Source organism: Mustelus asterias, unplaced genomic scaffold (assembly GCF_964213995.1).
Source record: "Mustelus asterias unplaced genomic scaffold, sMusAst1.hap1.1 HAP1_SCAFFOLD_1738, whole genome shotgun sequence".
In the NCBI taxonomy this organism is placed as follows: domain Eukaryota; kingdom Metazoa; phylum Chordata; class Chondrichthyes; order Carcharhiniformes; family Triakidae; genus Mustelus; species Mustelus asterias.
Genome location: NW_027591683.1, coordinates 4924 through 18400, shown reverse-complemented (window position 1 = coordinate 18400; position 13477 = coordinate 4924). Strand labels below are relative to the sequence as shown.

Sequence of the window (13477 nt, the reverse complement as noted above, 5' to 3'; positions counted from 1 at the left end):
GTTGAAGGATGAGAGGGATGTGGTGGTGGAGGATGGTGGTTGTTGCGAGTCAAAATATATTGTATTGTTTCATCCCCAAAATTGAATTCCCCTCCCCTGCGCATCATGGCCTTGTAGCTTAAATAAAAATTGATAACATGCTACGGAGATATGCAAATCTACGTGACTAATCCTAAAACTCAATCAAACATGGTACGTCCCCTGTCATGGTCTAATTTACGGTTTCCTAAACTGCTGCGAGTGGGTGCATTCTGGTAAATTCTTGAGCACAAATAAAAATACTGTGTGAGACGGAGCGATTCACGTTGTCTTTAGGAATATATGCCTGATGTCAGACATCAATATCCATTCTGCTTCTCGGTGAGAAAGTGTAGTCACATCTGTAGTTCTCCACTTGATGAACTCCCACTTATGCATATGTGGCCCATCAGGTTGAGACAACTAGCAGATGAAAGTGTTTCCAGCGTCTTCAACTCTGAAATATGGGATTACATATTGACATTTTAGTTTGATATTTTCTTTTCAGATTTAGACTTAATGGTATTCCATAGTCCTTATCAATCTTGGCTGATTTCAAAATTTCTAAAAATCTTTTCAAACTGCCGACTATACTTTGTAGAGGTTTTATAGCTTGTGTGTGAACATCGGCATGCTACCTCAATCACTTAATAATGTGTCACTGGAGCCTCTGATTAAACTAAAGGATAAAGTCACCATCTGGTCATTCAGACCATTAGCTCTCATGTTTTATTCCTGGTTTGTTTCAAGTGAATAGATTTAAGTCAGTGCAGTAGTTGGCATGGTACAGTTGCCTTTATTGCCCTCAGGGAAATGTCAGCCAGAGTTTTTCCAATTCCTGATAGTTATCTACTGACCTCTGCTGGAAAAAGTTGGTTGAAGACTGGATCAGGTTTAACATAAATGGTTAGTGTGGGAGCCAAGTAATTGTATGACATGTCAGATAGCCTGCCAGTGTTCTAAGCCTGAAATTCACACTACATGAATGACCATCAGGCAAAGTATCAGAGGGCTGTTGATACCAAAATAACATGCCAAGAGTCAGCCCCATGAGGACGGAAAAGAAAAAGAGAAAATTTGCAGCAGAAAATTACTGAATCAAATTTGAAAACTGGAATTTTGTTTTAGAAACATGGAAAATAGGAGTAAGCCATTTGGCCCCTCGAGCCTGCTCCACCATACATTATGATCATGGCTGATCATCCAGCTAAATAGCCTGATCCCGCTGTACACATATCCCCTTCATCCCACGTGCTATATCTAATTTCTTCTTCAAACCATACAATATTTTGGCCTCAACTGCTTTCTATGGTAGTGAATTCTACAGACTTGCCAATCTCTTGAGTAAAGAAATTTCTCTTCATCTCAATCCTAAAAGGTTTACCTAGTATCCTTAGACTACACTGGTCCTGCACACCCCCATCATCGGGAACATTCTTCCTGCATCTACTATAGCACTGTACCCTATACATATATTGTGTCTATACTTCTTATAATGGGAAACATGTCATTGAAAATTTTATTCTATTCCATGTCCGCATTGAGCATTTGATTCAGCACAGGCACTTTTCACTCTGTCTTAATCATGTGCTTTAATCCAACCTTCAAAAAATAATTTATTACGACATAAACATGGAAGTACCAACTTCTTGGAGTGGCCATGCAGTTTACCTGGACAATACTATCCATTAATGTCAGCTTTATGGTGTGTACTCATACTCAACAGCAGCTGGATTGAAGTTGTAGAAACTAAGACCTGGATTTGTCTCTGTGAGTCAGGTGTGCAGAATTGGGAGAATTTGTGGCTCAGTGAACCTGACCTTTAAAAATGGCTGCCTGCAGTTCCAATTTTTCAGTCAGGGTGGGTATGGCGTAAGGGCTGCAGGCTAGATTAGAAGTCGGGGGGGATGGGACCCTGGAAGTAGTGAAGAGGATGCCAGGTGCGGAGGCGGACTGGGTGGAAGATCTGCCTCATGGCTCCAATACTAAAGGTTTAAAGAATAAAACATCCCTCCAGTCGTCAACCCCACACACACACACACACACACGCTCTCTATGTCACCTCATGCCTTGTACCCACTTCATAGTCCCACCATGCTAACCTATGCCCCTCTACTCACCCCATAGCCCTTTATGGTCCCTGTGCCAACCCACACCTCCACCCACCACCTTTTGCCTTATACCTACCATGGCAACTGTCCAAATATCCACCATGAACAGACTTCAAGACTCGTGCAGAGAAGAGATAAAACAAAGTTCAATAAAATAAAATTTTAAGTGTCTATCACAGACTTCACCATATTGAAAAAACACTCATTCATAAAAACCTATTTACTACATTTATATTCCTTCATCTACATAAAGCTTTATAACAACAAACATCTAATTCAAGTGCATAATCTATTGTAACAACAAGCATTGGAATTCATCGAGCCACTTCAAAGAGTCTATGACCTCTTGTAGATGTCAAATTAGATTGTAAACTGGCAGGCATCCTACTGTGATACTGGCTGGTTGTGAAATTAGTCATGCAGCAGTAGCCAGCAATGGGAAGCCCTCAGGCTGATGTTAACAGAGTGAAACGGAAGGCAATGATTTTATTTTAGCACTCCAGACATTTTTTTAAAGATTTAAAAGACTTGACAACTCCTTTTGGCAGGTTATTTTCATGGTTCCTCTTGAAACTTTTAGACAGGTCCTCTTAACAGGTGCATTTGACAGTTGATTTTGACAGATCTGTTGACTGTTCCAATGAACTTGACGGTTAATGGGTTTGTGCACTTTTTACTCACATTCCTGTCTATGTTTAAGAATGATGTGGAGATGCCGGCGTTGGACTGGGGTAAACACAGTAAGAAGTTTAACAACACCAGGTTAAAGTCCAACAGGTTTATTTGGTAGCAAAAGCCACACAAGCTTTCGGAGCTCTAAGCCCCTTCTTCAGGTGAGTGAGAATTCTGTTCACCAACAGAGCTTATAAAGACACAGACTCAATTTACATGAATAATGGTTGGAATGCGAATACTTACAACTAATCAAGTCTTTAAGAAACAAAACTCCACTCACATTGTTTTGTTTCTTAAAGACTTGATTAGTTGTAAGTATCCGCATTCCAACCATTATTCATGTAAATTGAGTCTGTGTCTTTATAAGCTCTGTTTGTGAACAGAATTCCCACTCACCTGAAGAAGGGGCTTAGAGCTCCGAAAGCTTGTGTGGCTTTTGCTACCAAATAAACCTGTTGGACTTTAACCTGGTGTTGTTAAACTTCTTACTATGTTTAAGAATTCCAAAGGACACTTGACTTCCCCAAACAGCATCTTTCCTGCTCCAAAGCTGTCCTGGGACCAGATCCATAGGGTACCGTGATTCCCAAAAGGGTTACCGTACTTTTCCAAAGCGTTACATTAGCTATCCAAATGAACCTAAAAGTTCAGACCTGCTCTTACCAGGCCTTTTCTGCACACGTCAAGCTTCACACTCGTGGGCTACCAAAATCCAACTTGACTGGAGGCAGCTGATGATTTAGATGGCCAGCTGTCTCTGTAAACCACAGATGCACAAAAAGCAAATGCTCTCTTTCTCATTTCTCTCTCTCTCTCTCTTCCCCCCCCCCCCCCCCCCCCAAAATGGGTAGCGCCTTGTTCAGGGGTGGAACTTATGATTTTGGGCACTTCCAATGTTCCATCGCGGTGAAAATGCGGACCTAATTTACTTTTGGACCATTACAGTTGAATTGGATGCCAGCTTCTTTGACGTTAATTTGGCTTGAATTTAAACTCATTTCATATGAACGTACGCATTAAGAGCAGGAGTAGGCCACTTGGCACCTCGAGCCTCCTCCGCCATTCAATAAGATCATGGCTGATATGATTGTAACTTCAACCCCATATTCCTGTCTACTCCCAATAACCTTTCACCTGCTTGTTAATCAAGAATCTATCTAGCTCTGCCTTATAAATATTCAAAGACCTTGCTTCCACTGCCTTTTGAGGAAGAGATTTCCAGAGACTCTCGGCCATTGGAAAAAAAACATTCTCCTCATCTTTGCCTTAAATTGCTTATTTTTAAACAGTGACCCCTAGTTCTAGATTCTCCACCAAGAGGAAACTTCCTCTCCATATCCACCCTGTCAACACTCGTCAGGATCTTAAAGGCTTTGGTCAAGTCACCTCTTACACTTCTAAACCTCAGTGGATACAAACCTAACCTCTCCAAACATTCCTCATGAAATAACCAGCCTATTCCTGGTATCAGTCTGATAAACCATCACTGAACTGCTTCTAACACACACACACTTGGCAGTCCCGGAAACGGGTGTGAAACTCATTCCCAGCTGAGGCCAGTTCTGGAGCATAATGAAAGATGGGAAGGAGGAGCTGAGAAAATGGAAAATGGTGCAGATGGCACTTCTAATGTGATCCCTCAGGGGGACAGCCACTGCAGAGTTCTCTCAGAGCTGCTGCCCTTTGACAAATAAATCACGCCAAGAAAAGCAGTGCAAAGAGTGTTTAGAAGGCACATTCAAACACAACCCTGTCCCCAGACACCTTCTTCAAGTTCATTTCAGCCCGGACAGTTCACTCTACCCTGGACCAAGGTTGAAACTAAAATGTAAAGGCTGTCTGGCCAATCTACCTGCCCGCCAAACATTAAAACAAATGGGCCACATAAAATGACATTCAATTGGGTCTTTAATAGGCTAAATTGTCATCTTGATTATGGGCGGGCATGCTTCTCTCTCTCATGCACCCACCAACCAAAATATTGTGCGAGTACCTGATGACGGTGGCACTAGTGTGGTTGACCCTTAAGCAGCCTCAGAAATGGTGTGGCAAGCCATTCGGTTCAAGGGCAATTAGGGACGGGCAACAAATGCTGGCATTGCCGGTGACGCCCACACCCCATGGAAAAATACATTTATCAGAAATTATTCTATGATTTGATTGCAGCAACTTGAGCAAGGTGCAACTTCTAAATTTGAACACAGGTCACTGATTAACCTGAATTCATGAAATAAACCCAAAATACACCCACTTAACCATTGGAAAAGTGAATGCTGGATGACATTTGTGTTCTATTTTGCAGAAAAGGAAAAGAAGGATCAACACTTCTTGATGATAAGACGCACATTGCGCAGCAGAAGGAAAGATATAATGCCTACAGTATAGTAGTGGAGGAAGTGCCAGTAGAAGATGGAGAACAGTTTTTTGCGGGTGACTATGATGATGAATATGATGACACTTATGATGGTGGCCAAGTAGGAGCAAATGATGTGGATTCGGATGATGAACTGATCAGTAGAAGGTAGGATGAATGAACATTACTGCAAAAAGCCAAAACTTGGAAATAACCATTTAATTTTATGCATGTATTTCCAAATATGTATTTTACAATAAATTAATATTTATACTTGACTGTTAGAGTATGTTATTCTGATTATTAAGAAGATTATACCTGGAAATGTTCAGTCACACTTTTTAAAAAATTTGGTTTCACAGATGAAATTCCATCGCTATGTTCAATTATCTCCTGGTCAACTACTCAAAAATTCACAGAAATAAGAGTTTCCCTTTACTATACATGGGATTCACTTTCTCTGTTAGCTATTCTCCCCAATTGCCTTGGTTCAGAATATTTCCGGTAAAGGCAGATAAGCCCCCTTGTCCTGATGGCTTGCTTCCTAGGATCCTAAATTTAGTAGCTACAGAGATAGCGAATGCATTGGTTGTAATTTTCCAAACATCCTTGGATCCTGGAGAAGTACCAAAGGATTGGAAAATTGCCAAAGTGGCCCCCATGTTCAAAAAGGGAGGGGGACCAAAAGCAGATAATTGTAGGCTGATTAACCTAACATCTAATGTTGGCATCAATTATTAAGGAAGTAATAGCAGCACATTTGGAAAATTATTATCTAATCAAGCAGTCAGCATGAAAGGGAAATCATGTCAGACTAAATTATTACAGTTTTTTGAGGCAGTCTCAACCACAGTGGATAGAGGGAAACCATTAGATGTGTTTGTATTTGGACTTCCAGAGGGCATTCGACAAGGTACCTCACAAAACGTTAAGTCTTAAGATTAGAGCCCATGGTGTTGGAGGTAAAAAATTAGCCTGGGTAGAGAATAGGCTAATGGGCAGAAAACAACAAGTGGGATTAGGGAGTTCTTTTTCAGGTTTGCAGCCTGTAACCAGTGAAATTCCACAGGGATCAGTGCTGAGATTGTAACTGTTTACAAAATATGTTAATGATTTGGAGGAAGGAGGCAAATGTATTGTAGCCAAGTTTGCAGATGACACAAAAATAGGTAGAAAGACAAATTGAGAGGCATATAAACAGTTTACAAAGAGATATTGATAAGTAAGTGGGCAAAAAATTGACAAATGGAGTATAATGTGGGAAAATGTGAAGTTGTTCATTTTGGAAGGGAGAACAAAAGAACTGAGTATTATTTAAATAGAGAAAAACTGCAGAAAGCTGCAACACAAAGGGACTTGAAGGTACTTGTGCATGAAACATAGAAAGCTAGCACACTGGTGCAGCTGGTAATCAGGAAGGCTAATGGAATGTTGGCCCTTATTTCAAGGGGGTTGGAGTATAAGAGTAGGAAAGTCTTGCTATATCTGTACAAGGTACTAGTGAGACCACATCTGGAATACTGTGAGCAGTTTTGGTCCCCTTACTTAAAGAAAGATATTATTTCATTTTGAGGTAATTCAGAGGAGGTTCACTAGGATGATCCCCAGTGTGGAGGCTTGTCTTATGAGAAAAGGTTAAGCAGGTTGGGACTCATTGGAATTTAGAAGAATGAGAGGTGATCTCATTGAAACATATAGGATTCTTAAGGGGCTTGACAGGGTAAATGCTGAGGGGATGTTTCCCCTCAAGGGCGAGTCTAGGAGCAGAGGATGTAGTCTCAGAATAAAGGCGTGCCAATTTAAGACTGAGATGAGGAGGAATTTTTTCTGAGTTGTGAGTCTTTGGAACTCCTTGCTACAGGGAGCTTTGGGGACAGAGTCACTGTATATATTTAAAGCTGAGCTAGATAGACTTTTGATCAGTAAGGGAATCAAGGGTTATGGGGAAAGGGCACGAAAGTAACATGCGGAATGTCAGATCATCCACAGTCCTGTTGAATGGTGGAGCAGGTTCAAGGGGCTGAAACGGTCTATTTTTGTCCCTATTTCTTATGGTACAAGTTGGCAAGGAACCGACTTAAGAGCCAGCAAGTGTATTACTGCACAGCTAAAATTGCAGTTTCCCAACAAAAAAGAGGTAAATGTCCTGCTACTTGAGCTAATGGCCTCTGTTCTTGAAGACATTGGTTTCAAGGATAGAACCAAGTGGGAAGAATCTCATCAGCCTCCAAGTCCGTTTACCCTCAGTTCCCTGGTTCATAACCACAGTTGAAGGATTTTTGGGAGAAAAGGGACCAAGAGTATCCAAGCAATTTGCTATTTTAAACTTGGAAAATAGTTTAATATATCTGAGGATGTATTTTCATCAAATTTAAAAGGTGATGGGGAAAGGGCAGGAGAATGGCATTGTGAGTAATTCTTTGAGAGTTGGCATGTGCATGATGGGCCAAATGGCTACCTGTGCTGCAAAACTCTACAATCTGATTTATTCCTTTCTGTGTAATTTCATTTCTTACAATATATCTGTAGTAATAGTTTAGCCTGAGTTATGTGGTTATCAATTTTCTGCCATCTAAAATCAAGAGTACATTGTGTTATCCCATACTATAGCCAATGTATTACCAATAGTTTAAGGATTTGTTGTTTTCCTTGTGGCATGTTACCCTGGAAACTTTGCATTATTATACCCCAGAAATATTGCACTATGCTACCTCAGATACTTTGCGCTGGCAGTCAAGTATAGGTTTACCTATGAAAGTGGATTCTTGTAGGGAACATGAATAAGGAGTATTGGAAATGGTTGAATAGTAACAGTAGATTGGGCTAATTACTTTGATTATGGGGCAGAATGAGAGGGTGTGAGTATAAACTGAAGCAGCATTAACAATAAAATTGGAGATTAAAATTTTATTAGGTTTGCAGAACCGGTTTCTAGCAAGAACTGTCCATCTGGATTAATTGATTCGGCAAAAATGTTAACTATCAGATTAGGAATGGATTTTTTCACATTAACTTCATTGCAGTGTTAATGTAAGCCTGCCTGTGACTTAATAAATTTTTTTTTAAACTTTAAAAAGTCATAATGTAAACGTGATTCACTATAATACAGTTTTGAGTTTCTACAATGCTACAACTGTGGAAAGGTTTAACAGCATGTCAAGAATATAGAGGCACTTTCCATTATAAATTTGGACATAGAAATTTATAGTAGGGAGGGGGAGAAGTTAGATGGTGTGAAACAATAGGTAGCATAGATGTAGATTATGCAGACATTCAAGTAGCCCTCCAGGGGAGGTGATGGCCTAGTGGTATTATCGCTAGATTATTAATCCAGAAACTCAGCTAATGTTCTGGGACCTGGGACCCCCGCCATGGTAGTTGAATTCAATTTTTTAAAAATCTGGATTTAAGAATCGACTGATGACCACGAAGCCATTGTTGATTGTCAGAAAAACCCATCTGGTTCACTAATGTCCTTTTAGGGAAGGAAATCTACCATCCTTACCTGGTCTAGCCTACATGTGACTCCAGAGCCACAGCAATGTGGTTGACTCTCTACTGCCCTCCAAGGGCAACTAGGGATAGGCAATAAATGCTGGCCAGCCAGCAACGCCCATGTCCCATGAATGAATTTTTAAAAAAATGATTTGCCAGTGAAGTTGCAGGATATGGTGTGGTATTATGCTGCTTCATTTATCATTCTCAGGCTGTGTTTGAGAGTTAAATTGTAATGAAATGGACAAATGTTCCCTTGTGTTTCTATTGCTTTATAATTAGTTGCACTTTTAGAATAAATAAATTAATGCAGAATTAAAATTAGGCTTCTAGAGTCTACCTTTAGTGATGCATTAGTTCAGCAGGCTGTTCTTTACCTTCTCCATAGTAAATATGTCTGGAACTACAAATGTTTGTTTAAAAAATGGACAAATGGATTAAGGATCAGTGTCATTCATTGTACTAATTTCATAAATAAAAAGGTCCTTTATCAGCTGCAGATAAACCACATTTCATTGTTTTCCCAGACCATTTACAATCCCTCGTATTTTGAGACAAAAAGACGACGATGAGGAAGATGATGATGATGAATATGAAGAGGAAGCACCAAAGGTAGTCCAAATTATATACAGTGACATAGTGGGATTTAGCACATTAATGGAATCTAGTACATATGAGTGTTGCAGAAATATTTTTTATAGTTAGATAAAGAAGGATGCTTCTGGGTGAGAACATTTTATCATTGTGACATTCTACTTCCCATTGCAACAAGTCCAATTTTGAACCAGTCATGAATTTGAGATGGTTATTTCTAAGCTTGATTCCATCTCCTACATTCATTCCCTTAAGTTATTCAGTGGGTTATTTAGGAAGCCTGTCATATATTGAGTATTAAACTATACAATTTCATGTTTGTAGTGCTTCCAATTATTATTTGAAAGTCTGAATATTCATTCAAAGTATGTGGTTCCAAATGTTTTTGTTTGAAATCCAGTTTATTCCTGGCTTGTTCCTCCTTTTGTGTGAACAGTGTGAAAATGAATTACCTTGTTACACAATTATAAGATCACTTTGTTCAGAAGTAGTCACTTTTATCACTATTGTGCAGATTAATCTTTTAGCTAAAATGTGATGCACTTTACATCTATCATTCTATAATCTGTGAAAAAATTTATTTCACCTTAAAACATTTTAACTTCAATCAGACCGTAAATATCTGTAACTATAAACTGATAAGTAGTTATTGACCTTGATTTTGTTAAATTAGTTCAGTTGTTACCACATTCTTGCCACTCTTTGAGAGCAAACATCTGTGAAAAAGTAACTTTTTGTCTGAGCTTTATCCTTTTAAATGAAAAAAAAACAAATGAGACTTTATTGTTTTCTCCCTAGTGCCTTCAGCACCTTTTTACAGGACTAGTTGCTTATTACCATCCCATTCGCATGATGTAGGCAGGTGAAGAGACTTTTATATCGGGCCTGACCCAATATTACGAAGTCTCTGTACCTAATAATCGATTAAATCCACAAATGTGTATAAACTAATGATTCATAAAACTTCCCTGGCCTAAATATTTGAGTGAATAAACACACATGAACACTGACTCATCTCAAATACAATTACAGGTCAGGCAGCTAGCCATGTATCCACATAATTTATTCTTCAATAGAATTCTATTCCAAATAAAGTCATTGTGAAGAATGTCACAAAATTAATGATGCTTATGAAAGTTCTATTGTCACCTGAAAATATAGAAAAATGTAAATGATTGTTCTGAATTCTAGGAGGAAGGTCCAAAGAGGGATCTGTTTGTACAGGACCCAGCATTGCTAAGGGAAAGGGCAGAGGCAAGACGTGCTACCTTCAATGCCAGAAGAGGGTAAGAATCTGGACCACGAGAACAATTTTTATAAATGATTTGAAACTGAACAGTGGGTAAACTAAAGTCAATGGATGTTATTAATTTCAGCCATAAGTTTATCTGCCATAGCTCTTGATTATTCTTTCAACCATCCTTATTTTCAGGCAGAACTTTACATACAATTACAAAATTCTGATGCACTTTTAAAAAAAATATATACCAAACAGACCACAGCTTGAGATTGTTGAATATCTGCCAGGTCTTCAAAGCAAGGTTTAGCTTTGAACATATTTCCACCTCTCTCTCTCTCTCTGCCATTTTGCTGTTTCATATTTTATAGCCATACTCCAAGCTAGTCTTACAAGAAGGAACAACTGCAATTACTTTATGTTTTCATCTTATTCATGTCAGTAATTACAGAATTGTAGTTACTTCCAATGTATTTCTCAGCAAAATATCTTTACAAATACTTAATTGAAATGAGTTCTTTGTGTATCTTCTGGTGACAGTGACTAATTGTAATGTTTGTTTCACTTGCCAAACTAAATCCCAGCTGCTTTGACTTTTAAACCTGATGCAGAAAAGCTCATTTATTTTGGTGGGTACTCAAGTCCCAGCCCTGTTGACAAATAATCTTTTGAACAGTCAGATATTTTAATTATGAAAAACTACTTAAGATTTCTGTCACTGTTCTCCCTGTCTGAAGTCGAATGCCAATGCAGTGTGTTCCCAAGACTGGATTGCTGCCAGATGAACTCCTTCGACCATTGTATGTGAATATCTGAGTATCAAAGAAGATAACAAACCAACTATTGTTCCAAATAGTTATGAATAACAGCTTCCATTGTTGGCTCTAAACTGCATGACCTGATTAACATTTCAATCCTCTCTTTGCCTTGGACACCCATCTGTTTCTCTGTCAAAGTTAGAGGAGTGATGTTAGACAGATGAAAATTAATGTTTAAAAATCCTGCAACTGAATTGATACCAGGAACATGTAGCTTAAACCAATTTCCCAAGTAAAATAGCCAAATGTCCTTAATTGTGACATTCCCTATCCACATGAAAAGTGTGATATAAACAGAAATTGTTGTATCTTCATCCTGACTAGGAGCGTTTGATCTCTACTTTGCTTTCACGTTATGGCCAGAAGACTGGATTGAAGAGCTGGTACTTGGGAAATTCATACAATATGGATTTCTGTAACACATTAAGTGCATTAGAGATCCAGCTCCTTCCTACACTTTCCCCTCTCCTTCTCAATTGTGATATCTTTAGGTATAGTTGATTTCTCTAAGATGCAAACTGGAATTGTTTAACTTTACTCACTGTTCTCTGAATAGATTTATATATTGCTTTCCAGGTTCAAACATGACAACACTGCTGCTACAGGGAATACTAAAGGCCAGGGACAAGCAAAAGAAACACTAGTGGAGAGAAGAAAGAAAGAGGCCAATAAATCCCTTCGAGCTAATCATAATCGTCGATCACTTGCAGATAGGAAGCGGAACAAAGGAATGATTCCATCTTGATTTTTAACATTTTTCCCTCTGCCACCATGGAATTAGTTCACAATCTTGCCTCCAATGTCCATTTCCAACTAATGAATTGGGCTTTCATTTCCCAAGATTTTCCGTATCAAGCAATAATAGCCAAACAGCAAGGCATGTATTCATTTTTCTTCCAAGGACAAAATGTTCAACCGCATTTTGCTGCATAATTTTAGTCATATCAACTGACAAATTTATCTTCTATGGGGTTGCAGTTTGACTGACACTCAAACCAAACACAAATGAGTAGTGATACAGTAAGAATATCAGCTATTGCAATACTGGAATAATATTGAGTATTTACTGATATTTAAAAGGAGTTGCTCAATCTTGCAATGTCTCTGCTTATTTGGCTGTGTTCGCTTGAAGCTATATTGATAAAACCTATGATATATTTAACACCCCTGACATTGTCACACCTCTGTAAAATCTAGCAGTTGAGTTGACAAACTTTATTTTCCTGAATGTTTCCCTTCTTTGGGTGTATTAGTATCACAGCATTTCATAGCCTCAAAATCCTGCTTTTAGGTCTTTCATTGGCACGATTAGACCTGGATCAGCAGTCTGGGAGTGTCTGATCAGAATATGATTTTTTTTTTTAATGCCTTGCTTGAAGACTCTGCTATGAGGATATAAGTGCAGATTTGCATCCTACAGATACATGGCTGAGTACATTTGCACATCAATGACTGCATTGAAAACATGGGGATATTAAAGCACGAATGGAATGAGGGTTTAAATAGATTTTCCCTACATTATGGGGATAGTAAGCACAGTTCATAATTCTTAACTCTTACCATTGATATCAGCATCAGGCATGCTCACTATTACTCAGTGCACCATTGCTTTTTTTTTTGCACACAGATTCCTTTGCTGTGGTTTAGAATTACCATGGGTATTTACACAATCCACTTTAAATTAGAGTATAAAGCTGAAAATATCAAATTTTTAAATAAAGACCAAGCCATCAATTAATGTGTGGTAGTCCTTTCTTTCAGTTGCATCATTGGCAAGGCTGTGCCCTGATACAACCGAGTGGCCTGCATGGTCTCTTCAGAGTCCTGTTGATGTGAATTAAGAGGAAACAGTATGCAAGAATAAGACTCAATAGAAAACCAATTATTTGAATGAAAGAAAAAATATCTGCTTATTAACATGGACAAAAATGATCAAAGGCAGAACAATGGTAGAGAATTTATTAGACATTTATATCTTTCAGTAATCATTTTCAACAAATTAACTCAGCATTAGTTCAGTTATAGTAACAATCCATTTTTCAGGGATTGACTTGAAATAATCTGTCAACAGCCTGATAAAGTTAATAGTCCTGGTGGATGGCATTGTAATGTTGGGCTGTTTAACAGGAGCAACATTCCAGGTGATGGAAAGCACCTTGCAGTACAGAATTCCATT

General features: G+C 38.6%; 1 protein-coding gene across 4 annotated transcripts in view; it reads left to right on the top strand.

Moving 5' to 3' along the window:
- ascc2 (activating signal cointegrator 1 complex subunit 2) overlaps nucleotides 1–13034 on the top strand; it is a 57656-nt gene extending 44622 nt beyond the window's left edge. For all 4 annotated transcript variants that reach the window (XM_078206718.1, XM_078206717.1, XM_078206719.1 and 1 more), the window contains 4 exons: nucleotides 5107–5325; nucleotides 9180–9264; nucleotides 10438–10532; nucleotides 11878–13034. In XM_078206718.1, coding sequence (XP_078062844.1) covers nucleotides 5107–5325; nucleotides 9180–9264; nucleotides 10438–10532; nucleotides 11878–12046 — 568 coding nt within the window. In that variant the 3' untranslated portion in view covers nucleotides 12047–13034. The remainder of the gene's footprint in view (nucleotides 1–5106; nucleotides 5326–9179; nucleotides 9265–10437; nucleotides 10533–11877) is intronic.
- The last annotated feature ends 443 nt before the right edge of the window (nucleotides 13035–13477 follow it).